This window comes from Malaclemys terrapin, chromosome 7 (assembly GCF_027887155.1).
Source record: "Malaclemys terrapin pileata isolate rMalTer1 chromosome 7, rMalTer1.hap1, whole genome shotgun sequence".
NCBI classification, from domain to species: domain Eukaryota; kingdom Metazoa; phylum Chordata; order Testudines; family Emydidae; genus Malaclemys; species Malaclemys terrapin.
This window is the reverse complement of record NC_071511.1, coordinates 74,522,249-74,548,577: the sequence shown is the minus strand read 5'-3', so window position 1 is coordinate 74,548,577 and position 26,329 is coordinate 74,522,249. Positions and strand designations below refer to the sequence as shown.

Below are 26,329 nucleotides of genomic sequence, written 5' to 3'. Positions count from 1 at the left end.
CCAGTTTACATTATTGTGGTAATTTATTTGAAAATACCTGTCAACAAGTATGTTAACAATACACACAACAACAACAACAACAAAAAGATTTTCCCAGGCACAGACAGTTAAAGAAACCCCTATGATAACCCAGTTCCAGTTGGGGGGTACTGGAGGGGGCTGCGTGGGGGCCCCCAGAGCTCCCTCTCCCCTTCCTCACCCCTCGAATCCAGGCACAGGGCATCCCCCTACCCCAGAGCCCAGCCCTGGGGCATCCCCTGGACCAGACACCTACACACCTCCAGAGCCTTTACTCCCCCCAGCTTCTTTACTGTCCTGCCAGGGGAGGTGGTGTGGTGCAGCCCTGCCCTTCCTCACTCTTTGCCAGAGCTGGGTCTCCCGGGCCCTCTCCTGTCCCCGGGAGAACGAGGATCGGGCCTGGCAGCCAGAGTGTGCAGCCTCCATCCCCACTGGGCTGGGCATGCTGCTCATTGCCAGCAGGGCTCTGCAGAGTCCAGCAGCCCCTAGTGGCAGCCAGCAGCTCTGCAGCCCCAGTTCTGTGGGGGAAAAACATGGAATTCTGTGCAAATTCTCCCAGGAGTAACACAGAGACTTCATTTAATCCAGGGGTGGGCAAACTTTTTGGCCCGAGAGCCACATCTGGGTGGGGAAATTGCATGCAGGGCCATGAGTAGGAAGGAAGAATCCCATGCACTGCTACAGGCTGGGGACCGACTGGCTAAGCAGCTGTTCTGCAGAAAAGAACCTGGGGATTACAGTGGACGAGAAGCTAGATGTTGCCAAGAAGGCCAATGGCATATTGGGCTGTATTAGTAGGAGCATTGCCAGCAGATCGAGGGAAGTGATTATTCCCCACTGGTGAGGCCACATCTGGAATACTGCGTCCAGTTTGGGGCCCCCCCACTACAGAAAGGATGTGGACAAATTGGAGAGTCCAGCAGAAGGCAATGAAAATAATTAGGGGGCTGGGGCATATGACTTATGAGGAAAGGCTGAGGAAACTGGGGTTATTCAGTCTGCAGAAGAGAAGAGTGAGGGGGGATTTCATAGCAGCCTTCAACTACCTGAAGGGGGGTTCCAAAGAGGATGGAGCTCGGCTGTTCTCAGTGGTGGCAGATGACAGAACAAGCAGCAATGGTCTCAAGTTGCAGTGGGAGAGGTCTAGGTTGGATATTAGGAAACACTATTTCATTGGAGGGGGGGGTGAAGCACTGGAAAGGATTACTTAAGGAGGTGGTGGAATCTCCATCCTTGGAGGTGTTTAAGGCCTGCCTTAACAAAGCCCTGGCTCGGATGATTTAGTTGGTGTTGGTCCTGCTTTGAGTAGGGGATTGGACTAGATGACCTCCTGAGGTCTCTTCCAACCCCAATATTCTATGATTTTAGGATAATGTAGGGCTGGGGCAGGGGGTTGGGGTGCGGGAGGGAGTGCGGTGTGCAGGATGGGGCTCAGGGCAGGGGGTTGGGATGCAGGAGGGGGTTCAGGCTCTGGCCTGGTGCCGCTTATCTTGAGCGGCTCTGGGGTGGCATGGCGTGCAGCGGGGCTAAGGCAGTCTCCCTGCCTGCCTGCCCTACCCCCATGCCACTCCTTGAAGTGGCCAGCACCACGTCCCTGTGACCTGGGGGAGGGGGAGGGCAGAGGGCTCTGCGTGCTGCCCTCGCCTGTGGGTACCTCCCCCGAAGCTTCTGTTGGCCATGGTTCCCCGTTCCTGGCCAATGGGAGCTGCAGGGGGTGGTGCCTGCCATCGAGGCTAGCGCGCGGAGCCCTCTGCCCTGCCACAGGCTGCAGGGTCATGGTGCAGGCGGTTTCCAGGAGCGATGCGGGACCAGGGGAGGCAGGGAGCCTGCCTCAGTCCTGCTGTGCCATGGGGCTGGCAATCCCACTGGCCGGATCCAAAGCCTTAACGGGCCAGATGTGGCCCGCGGGCCATAGTTTACCCACCCGATTTAATCTCCTCTAAGGAAGATATAGGTGGATTTCTACTGGGCTTTCAATGCTGTCCTACAAAACAGCTTTCAAACTCTTCCCGTTTACACAATATATGTATATAATTTAGACTTACGGTATAGTTCTTGGTATTGATCTTAACACCAGCCTTTGCACCCCCAAATGGCACATCTGTAAAGGAAAAGAGTTTCATTTTTCAAGATAAAGGTAGAACAGAAGTGACATCTTTAAATTATGCAAAAAAGGGGGAGCTTCTATAAGTTTGTGTAAACATGCGTATTTGAAAGTTATACGTCACTAAACCCTCACTGTCAACTGCGAAGCTGACTCTGCCACATCCACAGCACAATTTCACTAATATGTTCACTAAAAATTTACATTCTGTTCATACAAGGGGCAGTCTTTTCAGATCAGTCTGAAGAGGGTCTTCTAAACTCAGGAAGTCTAAGATCTATTTAAATCTATTTCCTTCAAGTTTTGCTGTTTATTAAGGACACTTTTGTTAAAATACTATCTTAGACCTTCCTTACAGCCCCATCTACTCAATCATGAAATAAGTCCTTATGGTCAAGTGGGATGTTGCCATGTGGTACTAACATATTAAGCATGGGATAATTTTACTGAGAGATGAAGCACAGTAGAAGAGCTGAATGTAGAGAACAAAGTACTATTCAGAAACATGTAGCTTCAATAATAGCAAAGGAAATACAGCACTATAGTTACTGGGTAAGCATTCAAAATCACTTGTTGCAGATTTTAATAGGTTAGATTTTAGTAAAAGGAGATTAGTATCTAAAAATAACAAAATTCAGTCCTTCAGCTATTTCACAGTGACTTAAATCAATGCTAATTCAAATAATTATTATCCGTACTTGACAAACTAGTATCACTTACCAACCACAGCACACTTGTATGTCATTAGAGAGGCCAAAGCTTTCACCTCATCCACACTAACATCTGTGCTGTAACGAATACCTGAAAAACAAAGGAAAACAAACAAGAAGAATGAAGTGAGTTTGCAATTAGTATTTAAAAATTGCAAACAGCAACTCTAGGATAGTGGTCTCCAAACTTTTTTGATCGTGCACCCCATCAGTAAAAAAATTGACCATGCACCCCCTGCCACGCCGAAGCAACAACAAACAAAACAAACAAAAAAGCTCCTCCTGCCGTGCGCCCCACTTTGGAGACCACTGCTCTAGGACACCAGCCCACTACATGCAAGTGGGCAATCTCTCTCTCAGCTTGTCAAGATTGAAGTAAGAGATGATGTACAACAGCCTCAAAATAACAAAAGCAGTGTAGGAAATAAAATACAAATCATTAACTTCAAGTTAGTTTTTTCTGGTAGTTTTCAATAGTAGAAATGAACTTAATGTACACCATATAGTTAACTTGGGACAAATGGTGTGCCATTAAACAAGGGGCAGTTGAGAGGTATTAAAGGAGAGGGACAGCTTTCCTGCAGTAAAGGTTTAAAGCTTGACTGTTCTAAGTGCTCTAAAATACATAAAGTTAATCAGATTGCCTTGAAATTTGGTGTGTGTCATGGTGGTACAGGGTAGAGACAGTGTTCCAAGTTTGGGTTCATTTGACTACGAGGTTCTAGAAATACATCCCCCAGAAAGAGAACAGCTTTTCTTTATGTTGATGCATTCTGGCAACTTTTTTTTTTTGCGCTCACGGATAGATATCAACTTGCATAGGATACCACCAAAAGCTATTCTTTCCCCGATCATTAAATCCACAGACTGTTCTCATATCCCACCTCACAACTGAAAATACCTATGGGAAGATGACCTCAGTGCCCTGCTACTGACACAACCTACATAATTCTGTACTGTAATAATGAAGACTGGAACCTCAAGGTACACATCCACCTCTTTCCTTTGATAAAGCACACAGGGGAATCAGATCCAGATTTCATTGAATCATAATCACAACTCTACCATGCTCCTCAAACTAATCCCCAGATCTCCCCATCACAATCACAACTCTTCCCAAGCTGTTCCAACGTATTCCTGTACCACTCTGTACAGCTAGGACAGTGAATGTAGCTTGAGTGCCCGCAGATAACTCCCAATGGCTATTGCCAGCTTGGAGGGAGTGGCGGGGGGCGCAGAACTAAGGTTTACCCTACTCCATACTTCCTGGTGTTCAGAAGTTTGAGTTTTGCTGAAATCAACATTCTGGAAGGATATGAGCTATCACTGGGCAACCTTAACTCTGCGTTAACAAAGCTTGCCATTTAAGAATCAGTAGCTTCTAGAATTAATCATTCAGCAACATCATGCTAAAGCTTGCCAGGATCCCTCTAACCGTAAGCGTTGCAACTCATTCACTTTATAGAAAATGAAGTGATTTGTCACTGGGCATGGAGACTTTTACAATAAAAGATCTTGAATATGACCTTGCAGGTAGGGTAATGCAAAACAGCTTTTGTAAAATTTGAAGGGCTTGTAATATTTTGTATCTTTCTGACTTAGAGGCAGTTCAAAACAAACTGGAAGCTAATTTCACAAAGGTTGGGAGTATAAATTGTGTCTAAGAACTTTTATTTTTTTCTGATTACTGAAGCTGAAGACTGTGTCAAATGTCAGAAATTGGTTTTTAATTCTTTTTATATTTAATTTACATGGCAGCGTCATTCTGCCTTACCAAGTTGCAGCTGCGAAGTAGGTAACTTTTTTTAGTCAACCCTAACTGGGTATATAAATAGAACTCTAGATGCTTAGACTTGCAGTTTAGAATGTGAACTTAGTGCCCACAAAAGCCAAGGGATAACAGCACAAGGTTGCAACCAAAAGTAGCTACTATGCAAGTTTCTCCCACAGCTCTACAGAGTCTAAATTCTAACCTACAATGATTCTCTACTCTAATCCTATGATTCTTGAGCATAGGCTGTAAATTGTGCCAAACTGGGGAGGGGGAAGGGGAAGGCTGTAGCAGGGACAGAGTGTACACTAGAAACTAGAACGACTCCACGGATTTCCTATTATCCAAAGAAGAGCACAAATCCAGGTCCTCAGACGTGAAAAGCATTATCCAAAGTAAACCCCTGAGCTCCTATGAAAGCCATTCCTGAATGCACTGGAAATGATCCCAAGCCTACAAAGAAACTAAGTGCAGCTCAAAAGTTTGTGGCCAAATTTCTGCCCTCCTATGTGAATATACTTTTCAATAAGTCTAACAAGAGTTATAGGGCTGAATGCTTCCCTCAGAACACGCATATGATTTTAGTTTTTATCTGACAGTAAATTAAAAAGGACTGTTGGATTTTTCATTGCAAATTCATTACATAAATGGTTAGTGTTGAGACTAGAAATACCACGAACTGTTAGAGGAAATTTTAAGTTTTAAAAAAGGTGCAAAGCATTAGAATAGTAATGTTTAAACTCTGAAATGCAGTTTACATGTTCTCCCCAATCTTGCTCTGATAACTCAGAGGAAGCGGAATTCACTACCTTCCTGAAAATACTTCATCTGGAACGTATACTACATACAGCACAGCTTGTTCTGACTGAGAACAACATTCCATTTTTGTGCAGTTTTTCCTGACACACCCATCTTTCTAGGGCATGCTTGCCACTCAGTGTCAAACTAGAAGTGGCTGAAGCACCATCTACACTAAGTAGAAGCCAGCTTTTCTGTAACCAGGTTATGATATGCTTATTTGACTTAGTTACAGACTTCTGTCCACACAGCAGTTATTTCAACTATATGTCAAACAACATTTCTACAGAGATGAAGACTACCAGTCCAAGTCCATTTTGCCATGCAGCAGAAGACCAACTTTGATGTAGTTTACAGACCCAGTCTCATACTAGTTTTTTGAAAGGATGTATCCAAAATTTGAAAAAAAAAGACATTCTATGCTTGCTGAACTTGCTGGACACTGATGCAATTATTTTTCTCAGTTTAAACAGGGTTTAAGCCAATATTTACCAGTGTCCTGTCCTAAACTATTTTTTCCTGGGAAATTGCCAGCCCTTTGCTGGAGGATGCACAAAGATAAGACTTAATTTCTAGTATACTAAGGACTTAGGTGAAATCTAGTTTGACAACTTCCTTGTTTAGCAAAAGACTCAGTGCAAATTAGATTGGGAAATAGCATTGCTATGCATCTGGAAATCCCTTCTGCACTGTGTTCCCACTTCTGAAAACTTGTGCACATTTTTCACATTAGAATAAAGAACAAAGCTTGAAGCAATCCAATAGTTTATGGCACTCCAAAACATTTAAGAAACACCATGAAGACTATCACATACAAGCTGCACACCAAAATTAACATTTTAAAAATCCTAGCATGGCCCACACAATGTCTCTTGAACCAGTAACTTTTAAAGACAGTTAGACAAAGTTATCTTTTGTAATGAAAGCCTTAAGTTACAGCATGACTCACAACCATGGAAAATATTTTCCACTGGAAAAGACCCAGAAAGTCTTGTTTATAAGTGAAGGATTTTCTTTCCCCACCACACCCAAAAAACGTTAAGCCAAGCCACAGTACAGTAAGTTATTAGTTTCTTGTTCCTTTTCTTTACATTGTTTAAATTGCTTCAAATTCCAACCTACTTTTCTATTTAATTGCTGAAGAATAGGGAAAGATACTCATATTGCAGGGTCTCAGCTTTTAAACCCGGACACACACAATTTTCATTACTGGTCAGTAGTACATTAGAAGAAGAATAAAGGACTGATTCCCCCAACCTGTGACTATGATGTAGAAAGACAGGCCAGAGGCAAGCCAGTCAGCTGAATCACCTTTAGTCTGAATTGTTAGAGAGGTTAAAAATTAGATCATACCAGAAATATTTAACTGTATAATACATCAGGAAAAGCCCATACCAGTAGTAAAGATCATAAGTAGCATGTTGCCAAATACAATAATTCACTAAATATCACCTACCTCACCAGTCTGCCATTCTAGAATATTTTTTTAGACAGAGGAATAGAATACAGGAGGTTTCAATAGTGCCAAGTACATTGGTGCAATAAGTTAATTCCACAGGATAATGTGTACAAGAGTACTATCACTACAGTTAACCATCTAAAGCAGGGGTGGGCAAACTATGGCCCACGGGCCAAAGCTGGCCCATCGGGGCTTTGGATCTGACCCGTGGGATTGCCACCCCTGTGGCGTCACGGGGCTAAGGTAGGGTCCCCTGCCTGCCCCAGCCCCGCGGCGCTCCCGGAAGCGGCCGGCACCACATCCCTGCAGCCCCTGGGGAGAGGTCGGGGAGGCAGGGGGCCAGAGGGTTCTGCGCTGCCCTCACCTGCAGGCACCGCCCCCCACAGCTCCCATTGGCCAGGAACCCTCCTTCACCGTTTCCCGTTCCCGGCCAATGGGAGCTGCGGGGGGGCGGTGCCTGCAGGCGAGGGCAGCGCAGAGCCCTCTGCCCCCTCCAGCACCCCCCAGGGGCTGCAGGGACGTGGCCTGTGGGCCTTAGCCCCGCTGCGCACCACTGCCACCCCGGAGCTGCTCAAAGTAAGCGGTGCTGGGCCAGAGCCCGCACCCCGAAACCCCTCCTGCACCCCCACCCCCTGCCACATCCCTCCTGCACCCCAACCCCTTGCCCTGAGCCCCTTCCTGCACACTGCACCCCCTCCCACACCCAGCCCTGCATGCAATTTCCCCACCCAGATGTGGCCCTTGGACCAAAAAGTTTGCCCACCCCTGATCTAAAGCCACCAAAGTTGAATGCGTACTCAACAATTACCCCTCCAACATATAACAGGACAGAAGTTCAATAATTTTTGGATCGGAAAGAGTAAGTGGAGGCTTTTGTTTTTTTCCTCATGTATACAAGAAAGGAAGCCAAAGAAATCTTCTCTACTGGACATACTAAAGCCTAAATCAGATCACACTCTGGCAGATCCCTAGAACATATTTTTAATGTTTGACAAACTCAGATTTCAAAACAGACTTACACATCTCTCTGTGTCCAAGTATCACCCTCCAAGGGTCATGGATGATATATTCACAGATGCTAAAGCCACAAGGGATCATTAGATTACTTAGTCCAGTGGTCTCCAACCTTTTTTGTCTGGCGGGTGCCAGACGACAAGCCACAGAGGACCGTGGAAGCGGATGAGCATCCGTCGAAATGCCGCCGACAAATGACAATGTCAATAGGCATCGTCGCCGAAAGCAGCGTCATCCAGAGGCACTGCCGCTGAAATGCCACTGAAAATTGGCAGCATTTCAGCGGCGTCGCCTCTGGATGCTGCTGCTTGTCGGCGGCATTTTGGCGGATACTTGTCCACCAGCCAGCATACGGGCGCACTTAGACGCCCCGGCGGGTGCCATGATGCCCACGGGCACCACATTGGGGACCCCGACCTAATCTGATCTCCTATTGATTGCAGACCATTAAATTTCACCCAGTTAACTTCTGTATTAAGTTCAAAAGCTTTTATTTGACTACAGCATAGCTTCCAGAAAGGATCCTTGGACACCAACAAACAGTATAGCAAGATGAAATGGAAACTTTAGATCTGAATTTCTTCTCTTTACAAGTCCTGAATCAGTTTAGATGAGATTTTTGTTAAAGGATGTGTCAAAATAGAAGCTACTTATAAGCATAAGAACATCTTTTGGATTCTAATGTCAATGGAGTCTGCAATGGTGCTCTTATCTACAAATCATACTCCAGATGTACAGCAGGCATATTCAGCCTAACCAGTTTAAATAGGAATTATAGAAATGAAGAGAACTGTCATAAAACAGGTACCAGCAGGTACCCCATGAAAAACCTTGATTTTTTTAAGTGAAAAAATTAAATCAACCTGGCTTCTAATCCAAGACCTGAATGTGTACAAGTTTTAATGTTAGGCATATTAATATGCCTTGGCTTCCGAAAGAAACTGACAGTATGTTACTTTTAGACACTACAGAATAACCAAGTTTCAAATGCAAATTAGATTTCCAGGCATACTGAGAACCTAGTGATGATTAATAAAATGTACCCATTTGCAAGTGGATACATTCAGAATGTTTCTAGACCCTTTGAGTTTAGTTATCCCACAGCATGATCTCTACATTAGATACTCCAACGTCTACAGAATATAAAGTAGTCCTTCCATTTAAGGAGCAAATAAAGGTTCTCTAGTCACCATAGTAACACTTCATAGCAAAACATCACAGACCACTACTCCCACTGAATTAAGCTTCTTACAGAACTCAGCAAGTTTGAATAAGAGTTCATCATGACTTGGAAGCGTCCTTCCATCTGCTGGTTTGAATCCACTCATGTAAAGTTTAGGGTTTTGTTTTCTACTTTGAATTTCAACTCTTAAACCCCCCCCCCCCCCCAAAAAAAAAAAAAAGAGAATCAAGATTGGAAGGGGATACAAGCTTCAGGCATTTTTAAAGATCATAGTTTACCCCCCCCGCCCTTTTTTTTTTAAAGTGTACAACATGTACTTGTTCTATACACCTCTCTATATGCAAAACATATAGGTATCAGAAAATAAGCTTTTTCATGGCAGGACTATCCAACTCTGATTGTACAGCACTTACCACAATGGGGTCCCAGATCCCAACTGGGACTTATAAGAGCTACAGCAAACAGATATTAATTGTAATCCCACATTAGCAACAGCTCTTTTGATGCTGCAATGATCAGTTTAAATCAGCTTTCATTGATATAAAGTAATTCTGCTATAGATACTCATTTTAGATATGTGATCTCCTGGTAACATTTTCACATGGGTTAAGTTTGGGAAGAGTACAAGGGAAGAGGTTAGTTGGTTTTTGTACTAAAGGATTAGTCCATATTATGGATTGACCTTCAATTGCATATATAAAAGTACCACAACCACCAGCTTTCATATGTGACACTAGGAATAGAACTCAACTGCCTGCTCCAACATGATTCACAGGCCACTTCAGAATGCATGGTCATTTTTCCACATGTGAAAGTTAACCAAGAGGTGCACCAAGGGTTCCATACCAGGACTCGTGTTTAATGTTTATTAATCAACTGGAAATGGGGGTGAGCAGTAAAGTGGCAAACTTGCAGTTGGAAAACAAAAATAGGTCATTTTAATGAAACTCTAGAGGGACCTAACAAAGCTAGGTGAGTGGGTAATACAATGCAGGATAACAATCATTGTTGACAAATGCAAAGTAACTTGTATTCGAATAAAGAAATTTAACTACTCATGCTCATTCCTGGGCTCTAAATTAATCACTCAGGAAAGAGTATGAGTAAACTACATTAAACGGAGATTAAAAAAAAGGAATAAAATCCCTCTTATTCCCAGGGATTACCCAACCACTAAACTAACAAGTGGTTAGTTAGGGTTAGGAAAAACCCGCTCTGTGGGTAGATTAGTCTACAGTTGTCTATAATAGTGATTCTTCCATTTTACTTTGATGCATCTACTAAAGGTCATTGTTAGAGCAGATACCAACTATATGGACCACCAGTTTATTTCTCTGACAATTCCTGCATTCCTAGCAGAAACAGCTCTGCTACTTCAGACCTACTTATCTGCACGTATATTCCTCCTTTGGATGGCTTATTTCTTCCAGGAGAGCAGTGAAACAAGACTGTGTTTATTAATGGCCTACAAAAATTCATTTTAATAAGCAGTGCTTGTTCAAGTGCACAGAACATTAAGTAAATCATTCCCTACCAGCAACCAGAGAAGTCAACAGTAGCTCTTCAAATCTGATATTTAAATGTATACCCACAATTGCATCTGTTCTAGCATGCCTAGTTTCAACAAAAGGGGAATGCTAAACCTCAATGATAATGCTAAGACCTAATGCTAAAATAAGGAACCATTATGTAAAATATACACACAAACTTAGCTATTGGTAGAAATTGTATCACCATAACACGGCTCATTTCCATCAGTGTTTTCCATAAAAGTGTCTATAACTTGAAAATTAAGTTATTAGCTTTCAGGGTTCATTTTACGTTTCAAGTGTCATATGGTGTGCAAAATCCCATCTGCTGTATGGCCCCCAGTGACAGCTAGTAGCATGAGCTGCACTAGAACTGGTTGACAATTTTAAAGTCCTTGTGGTAAAGGCCTGTAACTTTTTAAGGCCTGGTCTACAGTTCTGGCACTGGTATAATTCTTTGAGTTGGGGTTATTAAAAAAAAAAAAGTTATACCAGTACAACCCCTCTTTCTACCGACATAAAGATGTCTTAGGCTAGGTCTACACTACCCGCCTGAATCGGCGGGTAGAAATCGATCTCTCGGGGATCGAATTATCGTGTCTCGTCGGGATGCGACAATCGATCCCCGAATCGACGTGCTTACTCCACCAGCGGAGGTAGGAGTAAGCGCCGTCGACGGGGAGCCGCGGAAGTTGATTTTACCGCTGTCCTCACAGCGGGGTAAGTCGGCTCCGATACGTCGAATTCAGCTACGCTATTCGTGTAGCTGAATTTGCGTATCTTAAATCGACCTCCCCCCCCCCCCCCCCCGTAGTGAAGACCTGCCCTTAGATCAGTACAACTTAGTCCCCTTCCCATACATGAATAAGATATTCTGGTAGAGGCACCTTTTATATCAGTATAATGGGGGATGGGTTTGTACACTCAAACTATATGGGTATAGTTAAAGTAGTACAATGTGTATATTTATAGATTAGGACAAAAGGGACCACTGTGATTATCTAGTCTGACCTTCTGTACACCATAGGACTTTCCTAAATTAACTCCTGTTTGAGTTACAGCATCTCTCCTGGAAAAGCATCCACCTGAGTGACATAGCTTACATCAACCTAACAGTGTCTACACCATGCTATGTCGGCTAGAGATGCTCTCCCACCAACTTACCTTCCACCTCTCAGCAAGGTGGAATACTGAAGTCAATGGGAGAGCACTCTACCATCAATTTATCGCATTTTCACCAGACCCAGTAAATCGACGCTGCTGCATCTATCGCAGCGGCACCAATTTAGCGTACCAGCATAGACAAGCCCTTAGAGAAATCAGGCCTTGTCTAAATAAAGCCTGTATAATAGAGCACTGCCAGCAGCAGAGAACCAATATTAGCAATCATTTAGTGTCCAATCCTAGAACCCCTATTGGGGGAAGAGGATAACAGTAGAATGGGGAAGTAGAGGAATGAGTTATTAGGGTAAGAAAAATACTGACATGCAGATACAGGACAGGAGAGAAGGTGAAATCTACTAGCCAGAGGAGAATAGAAAACAGAAGAGACAGAGACTAGAAAGTTTCTCAGCAGAAGTAAGTTCCCCTTGGCAGTCAGTCAGCTAAGCTGCTCCACAAAGAAATGCAGAATCATCATCCACAAGTTGCAGGAGCAATAATTTAAGGCAGTCATTTGTCTCTAAAATAAGGAATAAGGACTGGGCCATGAATATTTGACCACTGTCATGTGTCATTCCACTTCAACAGGTTATTGAAAATCCCTAACATCACGGGACTGCGAACGGTCTGACCAGAGATGCAAAATGTGTATGGAAACCAGAACCCTTAGCTCTCAGCTACACTGGAACTAAAATATATGCTTGTTGCATCAGTTTTAGACTATTTAAGGTAGCCAATGTGGACAGGGGCCAAGCTATTTCAGACCATATGGTCAATTTGGATTCATTGATAGTGGATTCCTAAACAGTTAGCATACACAAGTTTTAAGTAATTTTTAAAAGTGTACAATTTTAGCCCCAATGTAAACGGGGCCCTATGAACATCAGTGAATCCATTCCTTACTACCAAGTAGCTGAGAACCCCACATCAGATGTTAATATAAAAGAATGCCTTCATTGACCTTAAGCTTTCAAGCCACATTAACTCTAGGAAACCTACCTGTTGACAATTGTTCTCAACTGGCTCATGCGAAAACACCTTAACTAAACAGTTTTGTCCCAGCTATGCTATCAGTTACACAATTTTTAGATTGTTAAATAAGATTATAGATTTTAGTTAGAAAACAGCTAGTCTAGTCTACTTTGCCTTAAAGTCAGTTGTGTTCTGCTGCCTCCCATTTCCTGTACCCTATTTGGATTGTTTTAGTTCTCTAGGCAGCTGTCGCTATGATGAGCAACAGCAGCTGTGGTTTCCTGTTAACTCCAGCTCTTAGCACGCAAGTCATCATATAAGCAAAGGAAGGGAAAATGATTCTTAGTAGCATTTTAGCTACCACTAAGCATCTCTCCAGCTTTAAAAAAAGATGAATTTGGGGTAACAAGTAATTAACATAATAAGCTCCAGAAGTTACACCACAAAAAGGGAGGAAAGAAGGACCCTTACTTCTCTGAGAATTTGTATAAGTCTTATTCTTCCTTGTCATTTAACTTTATTTTCTACCAAAAGGTAATTACTAGAAACTGGGATGTGTAAGATTTATAAAAGAATGATCTAGGATATCTCAAGCAGAATATTTCAATGGCCAGATAATTTGATAAATTAATGGCAGTTTTTAAAGTGTTCCTAGAGCTTATAGAGGAGAGGCACCAAAATGGAAAGAAAAAGATTTATGCTGCTCGGTTCCATATGTTTGAAACCCCCAACATATATAATTAATACCCTCTTGACTACTTACTCTCTTATAATAGAAGTGCCATGAATGCTTGAGCAAAAAAGTCATTTCAGGTGCTCTTCAATTGTTTCCGATGGCAAGTGCTTTTAATTATAAATTGCCTGTTTTTCTGAAGGGACTCAAAACACTTCCCTTCACCTACCACTGAAACGAAGCAACTGCTCTTTCCCTGAACTATTATTGTGTAGGGCGTGCTATTGGTAGTGAATTATGGTATTCAAATTAATCAGATCATTTTTTGTTTTTAAGCCTTTCAAAAGAGTCACCAAACAAGTTCTTATATATATCACCAACACCTTAGACTACTGAATCTAGAAGTATTAAAAAACATATTTAACTATTTATGCTGCTTACTCCTTACATTTCATTGATTGGACAGACCAAGTCAGTTTCACTTTTGGGTGAAAGACTTAACACTAGAATTTGAGTTGCAAATACTGCAGGAATATGTGAGCAAAGCTCACTTCCCACTGGAATACCGAATTATGAAAACATTTCTATTGGTCTTAGATTTTGTAAATGCATACAGCATTTGTACATTTTAAACTTTGAGGTAACTCAAAGTTTGACAGGGTTATTGCATAACTACTGACTCCAACAGATAACTAAAATTAAAAGTAGACTATTCTGGATAATTGTATTTAAGTAAAATGACCCAACTATGACATTTTAAACCAAAATACATACAGTCATTAAAGACAGTAAATCACCATAAATGAATTACGGAACTTATATGAAGGAGATGGGAACAAGTGCAAAAGAATCCTGATCTAATGGAATAACATGTATTGTATTATATACCTAAGATCTTACAGCCTTTTGTCTATAATCTTCAGACAATATTTAATACTGATCCTTTTAAAAAGCAGCTCTTATCTTTCAGTTTAGTACCTGGCATGACCTGGATTTTCCTCAGTTACACTTTTTACTAAATAAAGATGTAAACCCAAATTAGATTACTATAAGTATTTGCTGAAGCTCAAAAATAACCCAATGATACTGGAGTTTAATATACAATGTTTATGCTAATTATTGATGCTCATGTACTTACTAACAGTACTTTACATAGAGGTCCAAAACACTGTTCAAGCATGTTTATTTGGGGATACATTTGGCAAATCTTGAAATAGGAAAGGTTCCCATTTTGCCCCCACAGCGAAACCCTTCCTTTCACCAGTGCTCAAAATTTGGGTTCACCAGCTGCAAGTGAAAAGTCTGTTTCGGTGATCAAACTGATCTATGAGCGGTGTGTCAGCTAGTGCCATTAAAGCCTTCCCAAGAGCACTACTTGCCACTTCTCTCCTTGCAACAACTTCTGTCGCAGAGGCCTTAAATTTCCCTACTTGGTTCTTGCTGCTGCTGACTGTGGTCCAGACTATCTTCTGGCCTCCACAGCCTGGAAAACCCATAGCCAGTAATTTTCATATTTGGCAAACAGTTTGCAATATTAATTTTTGAGCTCTACTTTCACACACTTATCTTCTGACTCCAGTTTAGTTTATGCAGACATCTAAACGTATAATAAAAGCACTGAGTGTTTTAAGCACACAAGCAAGTCCCTAAAAATTCACTTACTGGAATAAGAAACCTTCTCTGGTTACTAGAAGGGCCTAAGTAATCAATTTCTGCAGAATGCATGTTTTCTGATCACAAAGATAACTTTCCAAATGTTATCCAATCCAGTACAACATCTTCCTGAAGCTCCAGACAGTTTCAAAGCTCCTACTGCTACTCAGAATTTTGCTGAGCAGCAGCATATTAACAAGACTTAGATAAGACTCCCTGCTGCTATGAGCAGCAATGAAACAGTAAAGAATCATGTCCATTTCATTACACTGCTGCATGTGAAAGCCAGAAGTGGCAAAAGAGGAGGACTCAAAACTAGGAGTAGTGGAGACCTGCCATCTCTTCAGGACACGAAGGTAGCTCTGAGAGAAACTGAGTGAGAAAGGAGAAACAGAAAATTCCTTCACCTTTCTAGCAGTGAAGTGATGGAGCTTGAAGGTTCAGAGATATACTGTACAGAGGCTCATAAAAGTTGAAGCATTCAAAGAAGGGTTATGGGGTAGCACCAATGTAGAAATAACAGCATCATCCCATTATTTTTCTACAACTCTCAGGAAATTGATTTTTATTTTACCAGGGTTTCTTTCTGCCCCTATCCCTTGCTGGTGCATATCCCCACCCTAGTCTATCATAGCTACCTGCATAATGGGTTTAGTCCTCCAGCTACCTAATGCATAGCAAGTGTACAAGTCCCATCTCTATGATCTGTTTAAATATGATTTCAGGTACTTGAAGTCATCTGATGAACTATCACTTCCCAGTTACTGTATGCTATTAATCTGGTCTCCCAATAGGCAAATTACAGTGTTCAGCCTAGATCAAATATGAAACAGCCTATATAGCATAAATTAGATTTGTATTACATTAATCTCTTCCGTCCTTCCTCCCCCAAACCCATCTCCTGTTATTCAAACAGTGAACAACATGTTCAGAGCTGGGCCACTGACACCAGAAGGGATGGAATGTTGGAACTTGAAAGTTCCACAGCAATTGGAAGTGACAGCTGAAGAGAGGATCTAAAGAAAGTACAACACTTGCCCCACTGGGGAGAAAAGAGATGGGAAAGCGCACAGGAAGCTAGGGAACCATGAGAGCAACAATGTTAGGAATGGGAAAGGAAGGAGAAAGAAAATAAATGAAGAAACCAAGGGAGCCAGGAAAGAGACTGAGAAAGACCCTTGGTCTCACTGAACTGAGGGGAATGAGGCGTTTCAACTATCTGGTCCACTGGGAGTAATGGAAATGCTCCAGAGAGTGAAATGTTTGTGTAACGCACTGAGTTGAAAAAATGAAAAAACGGGGGGAGAGGAGGGGAGAAGGGGTTTAAGACCTGACAGAATTCCTATCAGAACTCAGGTATTTAATGGTATAGAACAGGGGTGGACAAACATTTGGGCCCAAGGGCCACATCTGGGGATGGAAATTGTATGGTGGGCCATGAATGCTCACAAAATTGGGGTTGGGGTGCAGGAGAGGGCGAGGGCTCTTCCTGGGGGTGTAGGCTCTGGGGTGGGGCCAGAAATGAGGAGTTCAGGGTGCGGGAGGGGACTCTGGGGTGGGGCCAGGGGTTAGGGTGTGGGCTCTGGCTGGAGATGCAGGTTCTGGGCTGGGGGTGAGAGATGTAGGAGGGTGCTCCAGGTTGGGATCGAGGCGTTCAGCATGTGGGAGGGGGCTCCAGGCTGGGGCACGGGTATGTGTGAGGGCTCAGCCTCGGGATGGGGATGAGGGGCTAGGGGTGCAGGAGGGTGTTCCAGGCTTGGATTGAGGGGTTTGGCGGGAGGGGGATCAGGATTGGGGCAGGGGGTTGGGGCAGGGGGTGCAGGCTCTGAGAAGCGCTTACCTCAACAGCTCCCGGATGCAGCAGCATGTCCCCCCTCCAGCTTCTAGGTGGAGGTGCGATCAGGTGGCTCTGCACGCAGCCCCATCCACAGGCGCCGCCCCTGCAGCTCCCATGGGCTGCAGTTCCTGGCCAATGGGTGCTGCGGGGGCAGTGCTTGGGATGGAGGTAGCATGCGGACCTCCCTGGCTGTCCCTACGTATAGGAGCTGGAGGGGGGACATGCTGCTGTTTCTGGGAGCAGCAGCACGTGCGTGCAGCGTGGCCCCAGACCCCACTCCCCAGCGGGAGCTCGAGGGCCAGATTAAATCATCTGGTGGGCTGGATGTGGCCCGCAGGCCATAGTTTGCCCACCCCTGGTGTAGAAGGTTCAAGCTAAAAAGGTCAATTACCATAGTAGGAGACATCCCAACAGCCAACCCTCATTACATTTACTTGCAGAGTAAATTGCTACAGAACATTATTAACATTGATGTTAAAGACATTTTCTGGATAATACTGCTAATGAGTTTACAGTAGAAATCATTATGTTCATAATAACCGCATTTAATAAGTCACCTGAAGTTTTTTAGGTGAATCTGAAACTGGACTATAAAAACTAAATGTTAACATGATGAGTGCAGAAATGTGGCTCTGACCAACAACAGCGGTAACACAAAGAATGGCTTTCTACACAACTGCAGTATGATGGATCAGATAACTTACAAAGCAGGAAGGACAGAGAAGCAATTACAGGAGAAAGCAGCATACTTGCCATCTGTACACCAGGGCAAGTCTACACAACAAAATTAAGTCGACCTAAGTTACGTCAACATTCAATCACTAAACTAATGAAATCACTTTTGCATGTCCACACTATACTCCTTGTGTCAGCAGTGTCCATCCTCTTCAGGAGCGCTTGCACTGATTTAACTGTCAGTGTGGGGGCATTGTGGGACAGCTTCTGAAAGGCAGCAAGTCAATATAAGCAATGCAGTGTCTACTGCATCAATGTAAGTGCTAGGCCACTTGCAGAGGTAGAGTTACTAAGTTGGTGTAGTGGGAGCTACGTTTTAGAGTAGATACTTACAGAGTTAGGTTGACAAAAGCAGCTGGGTTGTGACCGGCAGTTTGAAAACCACTGGTGTAGGCCAGGCCTCAGACAAGGTTGTGGCAATAGTTAGGGACACTGACTCCACGCAGATAAAGCCATTGCCTGTATGAGAGGAGCTTTGAGTTTGATGTTCTCATTTCTTACTCCTAAGTCATCAGAAATGCACATCTTGAAACAGAGTCAAAGGAAAATGTATTTTAAAATGCCCACACCAATTTAAAGACAAGGTGGTTAAGATAATATCCTTATAGGGAATAGCTCAGTGGTTTGAGCATTGGCCTGCTAAACCCAGGGTTGTAAGTTCAATCCTTAAGAGGGCCACTTAGGAATCTGGGGCAAAATCAGTACTTGATCCTGCTAGTGAAGGCAGCGGGCTGGACTCTATGATCTTTCAAGGTCCCTTCCAGCTCTAGGAGATCGGATATCTCCATTTATTTCTATTGCCCTGGTCTACACTACAAACTCACGTCTGTATAACTAGGTCACTCAGGGGTGTGGAGTACTTCCTGCAGCGCTCTAAGTGTAGACAAGCCCTTATTGGATCAACGTCTGTTGGTGAAAGAAATGAGCTTTTCTTCAGTTCTGGGAAAGGTATCGTTCCACCTATTACAAGGTGGAACAGGTTGTATAGCATAAGTAAACAAATTCTAAGGGACGTTCAAGGTTAAGTGGCCCATTAACCCCTCTGCAAACATAGGCAAAAGAGGGGTTAGTGGGTTACAGACTGTTGTAAGAAGACACAAATCCAGTGTCTTTATTAAGACCAGTTTTTAGTATCCAGCAAAGTTATGAATTTAAGCATCCATGCTCATCTTTTGAAGTTGTTGTGCACATTTCCTTTGAGGACGAGGACTGGGTGGGTCCCGAAGCCTGGGCTCCAGCCCAAGCCTGAATGTCTACACCTTAAGTAAAGTGCCCTGTAGCCTAAGCCGTGTGTGCCCAAGTCAGCTGACACATAGGTGTCAAACTGCAGTGTTGCTATAGAGTTAAAAACGATGCAAACAGTCCAACTTGCAGAGCAAAAAAAAATCTCAAAAGTAGATTATTGTACCAAAAAACAGAAGAAAAGTGCCTCAGTCTTTCAAGAGGAAGTTAAGGAATCCGAATCCTAAGCATAAATCCAATAGTCAGACCTAGAGAGCACCTATACTTAATGCTTTATAAGATGAGTAAGTGTTCTTAACACTCCCCCAATCTTTTTCTAGCAACCAGAAAGAGGCGGTCCATTATGACACAACATGCAGGGTGCGTTCTGTACAATTACAATTTCAGATGTCTGGCAAAGGTAAGGTGTTTAGTTTGAAGTCCTATACTCGCCTGTAATGATCTCAGAGTAACTGTTTTGAAAGATTATGCACCTAACAGAGCGCACAGTGCTGACTGATCCAGGCTGGAAGCCAGGATGTCTAACTATCTTTCAAGGGGATATAGTACTGGCTGAAAGAACAGGAGTACTTGTGGCACCTTAGAGACTAACTGGTTGAGTCCTTAATGATGGTTGGGAGTCTTGCTTCATAGGCTCACAGCCCTGGAAGTATTAGGTATGCACGGTTGCCTGTACCGGGCCTTGGGGTGGGACAATCCTTTCAATTCTCTTATAAAGGTGTGACATTCTTTTCCTAGAAGAACGCTAGTTTTTGGCTTTTTCTGTACATCTACCTAGAAACTTGACCAATTAGCTATTTTCCTGTTCTGGGCTGGAGGGGATTTTGTATTAAATCAAAGTATGTATTAGAAACAGCTTTCTAATTTCAATTCATAATTAAACTATGCAAGTGTACATACTTCCTCAGATCTCACCATTCATATTAATGTTTGAGATTTGCTGAGAATGTCTCTGGGTAAATTTGAATTGCTCAGAATATTCCCTGGATGAGAATGATCATTCTTTGCAAGACAAAACTGAACTGTTTTGGATCCCTGACATTAGTATATAACCTTGGGATGTCACAATCAAATCTCCTAAACAAACTAGAAAAGTGGTTGAAAGCACCCTAGCATTTTAGGGGTTAAGTGAACATTTAAATATTAACGAACTGAAATCCCTCTACTTCCCACCTTCTTCGTAAGCACAGAATCATTGGAAATATGGTACTAAAATTATTTTCCCTTGTAGAAGGTGCTTATCAAGCTCTAAGTGCCCCATAGATGTAAGCCAAGTTCCTCCTCTTCCACCCATTGAAGTTTTGTTACAATGCAAGCTGAAAATAGAAAGTGTGTGCTTCAAATGACTTGCAGTTGAATTTATGTAAATACATATATATTTACATTCTACTGCTTATTTTGGTAGGCATGTGGCTAGGATGGGACAGAGATGGGAGTTGGCCTCTCTTGCAGAGAATGCACGGATGGATGTAGGGAGTCAGTGGCAAGGAGCTCCCCACCAGGCCTTGGAGGGGCTGCAGGGCTAGCACTGTTGAATATGCAGTACTGGGAACATGAACTCCCTTTTAGGGGTGCAATGTTGGCTGTGTATGTGTTTCCTATCTTTTGCAGGGAGCCAACACTAGCTGAGAAACAGAAAAATGACTCTCATACTCCTTTCACAAGGTACAGTTCCAGCTGTGAAGTATAGGAAGGTATCTCATTACTCTTACAGTGGATATATTGCTGGCTGTGTTTGAAGCAGGAGATAACCAAGGGGGAATTATAGCTCCCATTCTGCTGAAAGTAGATGAGAACTCTCCCTATTTCTGGGTAAGCAGTGATCCCCAATAATTGCCCTTCCCGCCTGGGCTGGCACAGTGAAAGCTCTCACTCCTGGTTCACTCTACTTTTAATCACTTGTTTGTTGGGTGTAGTGCTGGCTGTATATGAATAAAGAGAGTCTCCTGCTTTGCAGAGGGTTGGGTGCTAACTATGAATGTATGGAAAATAAAGTGTTAACAATCCATGGGGCTGGGGTGTCCCCTTTCCTGCAGGTAGTGCAGTGCTGCGTTAGTTTATATAGGTGCAGTACTGGCTCCGCATGAGGAGTGCTGGGTATCTATGAGGAGGTCTCACGAACCTTGCAGGGGTACCCCAGTATGTATGGCTCTGTCTATACGTGGATCTCATGCGTGGGTCTCAATTTGCAGGTTGTCGGGGTGCTAGATGTCTATATACCAGGGTAGAGGGGCTCTCCCCTCCCTTGCAGGAGGTGCAGCGCCGGTTGTCTGAATGGTGGTGGGGGGGGGGGGTGCGGAGCCAGCTGCGTGTATGGTGATGGTGGGGGTGCAGAGCTCACCCCCCGGGCAGGGGGTGCGGTGCTGGCTGTGTGTGTGCGCGCACAGAGGTGCGGAGCTCACCTCCCTTGCAGGGGGTGCGGTGCTGGCTGTGCTGCGCCCGGTAACCCTCGATCACCTCCCACTCTCCGTTGTCGCGTTTGATGGGGAAGGAGACGCTGAGCACGTGGTTGCAGGGCTTGATGATGCGGAGGATGCCGCGGACGCGGTGGCGCCGCTCCTCGGGGCTCTCCCGCGAGCGCAGCCCCTCCACTAGCTTGTCCTCCACGATGCCGGCGCCGCGGTCGAAGAAGCCCTCCACCATCTTGAAGAAGTTGGGGTCGTCCTCCCGCTCCGCCTCGCTGTAGCGCCGCCGCTGCGGGAGCCTCCCGCTGGGGCCGCCCCACAGAGCTGCCGCTACCGCCGCGCTGGGCTCCGTGCCCGCCAGCACCGAGCCGGCCCCGGCGCGGGACGCGAGCAGCTCCCCTAGGTAACGGTACATGGTGGCAGCTACAGCGGGGCTGGGAGACAGAGTCGGGGCTGCTCTAGCGCTGCGCGGCCGGTGGTACAACAGAGTCGCTGCCTCCGCCGCCGCCTTTAAATGGCCCCGCGGGGCGAGGCCGCAGGGGTGGCTCGGGTCACACTACACCTCCCTGCCGCGCGTGCGCACACGCCTCGCCCGGAACCCCTCCGCCCTCTTGGCTCCGCCGTGAGGAGCTGGGCGCGGTGCCGGCCCCCAGCCCGTCTCCCGGAAGGCCCGAGGTGGGTGTGTGGTGCGCATGCGTGTCGGGATCGCGCCTCGGTCGGTCGTCGCTCTCAGTCCAGGGTGCTGGTGGGGGAGCGGGAACCTAAAGTGCTTCCGCCCGTGCAGGGGGTCGGGAGGGTGCGGTGCGGTCGCTTCTCCCGACTGCAGGCGCGGGCAGCCCCGTGGGAGGAGGCGGCGGCCTGCGCCTGGGCAGGGGGCACTGTACAGTAGAGTCGGTCATCCTTCCCCTTCTGCTGCGGGGAGCGGCAGAGCCCCTGACCTCCCATTTCGTTCCCCGGGCCACTGCTGCCCGCCCGCCCCGCTGCACACTCCTTTCCGGTGCCATCTGCCCACCACCCTCCCCAGCTGCCCGCCCGCCCCCGAGCGATGGCCACAGTGGCTATCCCGGCTGAGCGAGCTTCAGCCCAGTGGCTCTCAACCTTTCTGGACTACTGTACACCTTTCAGGAGTCTGATTTGGCTTGCGTACCCAGTTTTACCTCACTTTAAAAACTACTTACTTACAAAATCAGACATAAAAATACAAACGTGTCATAGCCTATTACTAAAAAATTGCTTATGTTCTAATTTTTTACCATACAGTTTGGAAATAAATCAATTGAAATATAAATATTGTATTTACATTTCAGTGTATAGTATATAGAGCAGTATAAACAAGTCATTGTCTGAAATTTTAGTTTGTACTGACTTTGCTAGTGCTTTTTATGTAGCCTGTTGTAAAACTAGGCAAATATCTAGATGAGTTGATGTACCCCCTGGAAGCTCTCTAAGTACCCCCGGGGTACATGTACCCTTGGTTGAGAATCATTGCTTTAACCTACACGCTGACGGGCTTTGCTGCATCGCTTATCTGGGGTACAGGGAGCCTCTGCCTTAGGTAACACAGGGCTCAATATGCCACCATTTGTATCTTCCTTAGCTTTGGGTATTCCCTATCCTGCCTGCCTGGCCTGGGCTTGTCACCAGGTGACACAGAGATCGCTGTTCTCTGACCCTCTCAGAGCAACGTCTTGTACGGTTCGATGGGAGCCAAGATTAGAGCAGACATGCATAGCCAGGGAGGAGAACTGCACAAGTAATCCATTGGTCAGTGTGTGTTATGTCCCCTTCTGGACCTAGGCCACAGAGGATGTGAATCTGATTGTGGTGAAAACCAGTGTACTAACTTCCTTGACAGAGTTAGACAATAGCAGTTTTCTTATCTGTTATTCAAGGATGTCATTTCAGAAAGAAAACTGCTGGTGTATAGAATATATATGATGATATTATATCCTGCAAAGTCTTGGGGTGGCAGGGAAGGAAGTAGAGCATATAGATCTATGAAAACTTGCCCCGAGGGGGGCAACAGCTGCCTTCTGATCCATAGCAAATAATGCTGCCGGTTTTCTGAAAGACTTATTTTTTGTGGGAAAATATCTGTCCTAAATAGGAGCAAGGAGGGAAAGCATGAGTGGAAATATTTATTGTTGAATACAATTTCAGGCTTCCTAACCTGTACAGGATATTTTTTCATTTGTTCTCTAGTTACAGATGAATAAAAGTACTGTTTAGTACAAATCAGGCTAATTTTGGCCAGAGCATGCAACCCCTTGCCAAGCAAACATGCTGCCCTCCAAACAGTGGGAACAGGGACATGTGTCTATCTAGGGTAGATTGGTCTATCTAGATCAGGGGTAGGCAACCTATGGCACTTGTGCCAAAGGCAGCACGTGAGCTGATTTTCAGTGGCACGCACACTGCCCGCGTCCTGGCCACCGATCCGGGGGGCTCTGCATTTTATTTAATTTTAAATTAAGCTTCTTAAACATTTTAAAAACCTTATTTAATTTACATATAACAATAGTTTAGTTATATATTATAGACTTATAGAAAGACACCTTCTAAAAACGTTAAAATGTAATTCTGGCACGTGAAACCTTAAATTAGAGTGAATAAATGAAGTTTCGGCATACCACTTCTGAAAGGTTGCCGACCCCTGATCTAGATAGATATGCTAATCTCAAAATTCTTCAGGCATGTACAAGATATATGTTATACCTGAATCAACCCACAATCAGTAGGGTGGGAAAACTTGAAAAAACAGGCCAACTGAAGTAAAATAAACCTACCTTTTGACAGGGAGAGCGTTTGACTTCTCCTATATTGGAAACAAATTTCAGGACACAGTCTGAAATAAAATTCTTTCCTGCAGGCCTAATCCAAGCAATAATTCTTTGCAAACTGTGTGAAGAGACCATATAGCTCAGGGGTTCTCAAACTGGGGTTCGGAACCCTCAGGGGGTTTTGAGGTTACATGGGGGATTGTGAGCTGTCAGCCTCCACCCCAAACCCTGCTTTGCCTCCAGCATTTATAATGGTGTTAAATATATTTAAAAGTTTTTAATTTATAAGGGGGGTCGCACTCACAGGCTTGCTATGTGAAAGGGGTCCCCAGTACAAAAGTTTGAGGACCACTGATCTAGCTGCTGTGCAGATGTCTGTGATGGAAATACCTTAGGGTTTGTCCTCCTTGCAATTAAGTTGAGTTTTCCCCCTAATTTGAGTCAAATCCACACAAAATGATTAAAGGTCTAGAAAACATGACCTATGAGGGAAGACTGAAAAAATTGGGTTTGTTTAGTCTGGAAAAGAGAAGACTGAGAGGGGACATGGTAACCGTTTTCAAGTACATAAAAGGTTGTTACAAGGAGGAGGGAGAGAAATTGTTGTTGTTAACCTCTGAGCATAGGACAAGAAGCAATTTAAATTGCAGCAAGGGAGGTTTAGGTTGGACATTAGGAAAAACTTCCTGTCAGGGATGGTTAAGCACTGGAATAAATTGCCTAGAGAGGTTGTGAAATCTCCATCATTGAAGATTTTTAAGATCAGGTTAGACCTGTCAGGGACGGTCTAGATAATACTTATTATTCTAAAACTCCTTATTTTAAGTGTGGAGGTGCTTTTAACTTTAGTTGGCTCATCAAGTGGTATAGAGAAAGCTCAAGTTAGCATGACTTGCCACCTGCTAACACAACCAGTTTGTGCATCTCAAAGTGTTTTGTGATGGGGCAGCTTTTGCTCAAAATAGGATAATTTGAGAAGAGTTAGGTATAGATAACTTGATTTAACTTACAATCATACCATAAGGCAGACTGTGGTGGCTACAGTGTCCCAGTCTAAAGAAACTTTGAATCATCTAATATGAGGAGCATAGCAATATGAGGAGCAATCAGACATTGGTTTAGTCCTCTGGGTTGCAGCATTTTTCAATTAGTTGGTTTCAAAAGAAAAACCCACTTGTCTTTCTCCCTGGAGCTAATGACTGCCTCACTGATAAGAATTTACTCAATAGGTGGAGTTATTTGCATCATGTCAGGCAGGAGCTCAAACCTCTCAGCGCAGTGAAACTCAAGAGTCTCACTCATATTAATGGGGCTTTTCCAACTGCCAGGAAACTTTTAAGTTCTGACATTTCAACCTTTCTCTGTGAGAGGCATCACCCAGAACATGTTTGCTGTAAGAATTGCAGGAGAGACAGAAAGAATGGCTCTCCCCTGTGTATCCAGTTGTGTTGACATCCTTATGCCTGCTTTTCAAGTATTATATTTGGGAACATCTGGTCCCAATTTTGCCTTCAGATAAATATATGTAACTTTCATTGAAGTAATTGAAAGTTGTGTGTTCTAATCAGAAGTCAGAGTTGAACTCGGAATGTGTGGCTGCCCAATCCTGCAGTTGGTGAAGATATCATTTGTTATCGTCAGAAGCAGGAGGTAATATCACTAAGAGCCTGTCTATATGGAAACTTAATTTGCAGCAAACCAGAGTGTAAATCTACCTTGTGTTAGCCAGCACTAAGTGCCCATATGGATCTGCTGCTCCACACAAAAGTTCTGTAGTGCTCTTTGCTCTACCGTGCTTTGAAACGGATGATTAAAGCGCACTAGAGAACTTACAGTGCATGGCAGCAGGGTCCCCAAAGGCGCTTAATGCAAGGTAGATTTATGCTCCAATTTGCTGCAAACTAAGCAGTCACCTAGACAAGCCCTAAGTGACAAGCTGAACTATAGAAGAGTCATGAAAAGGGGATTTCAAAAAAATAGACAAAACCTCCTGTGTACTCATCTCAAGAAGTGATATGGGTAACCTGCAGTTAGTGAACATCAACATATTTGATGCTTTTTATTTTGGGGTCAAAGACAGAAAGGTCTTGGCAAAAATCAATCTTTTTTTTGTTAATTTTTGCAGTTTTGAACAGGAAAGACTGTTGTACATGCAGTGGAAAAAAGTCCAAATTATATGAAACAAAAGCACTATGTACAAGTGCAGTCCCACATCACACAGTATACACTTATGCAACTGTATTACAAGTATTTTTTACAAAGGAGTTTTTACACGTACATAGTAG

At 44.1% G+C, this 26,329-nt stretch overlaps 2 protein-coding genes across 4 annotated transcripts in view; one reads left to right on the top strand and one right to left on the bottom strand.

Moving 5' to 3' along the window:
- The window catches only part of GLUD1 (glutamate dehydrogenase 1), a 50,231-nt gene extending 28,462 nt beyond the window's left edge, over positions 1-21,769 (bottom strand). Inside the window, exons 1-3 of the mRNA XM_054035406.1 lie at positions 21,262-21,769; positions 2,843-2,923; positions 2,064-2,119 (exon numbers count right to left, since the gene is read on the bottom strand). Of these exons, the coding sequence (XP_053891381.1) occupies positions 2,064-2,119; positions 2,843-2,923; positions 21,262-21,679 (555 nt within the window). The 5' untranslated portion in view covers positions 21,680-21,769. The remainder of the gene's footprint in view (positions 1-2,063; positions 2,120-2,842; positions 2,924-21,261) is intronic.
- Positions 21,770-21,849: 80 nt separating this feature from the next.
- SHLD2 (shieldin complex subunit 2) overlaps positions 21,850-26,329 on the top strand; it is a 67,179-nt gene continuing 62,699 nt past the window's right edge. For 2 of the 3 annotated variants that reach the window (XM_054035403.1, XM_054035404.1), the window contains exon 1: positions 21,850-21,939. The gene's annotated coding sequence lies outside the window, so the exon portion shown is untranslated. The remainder of the gene's footprint in view (positions 21,940-26,329) is intronic. The other variant, XM_054035405.1, reaches the window with a different exon arrangement.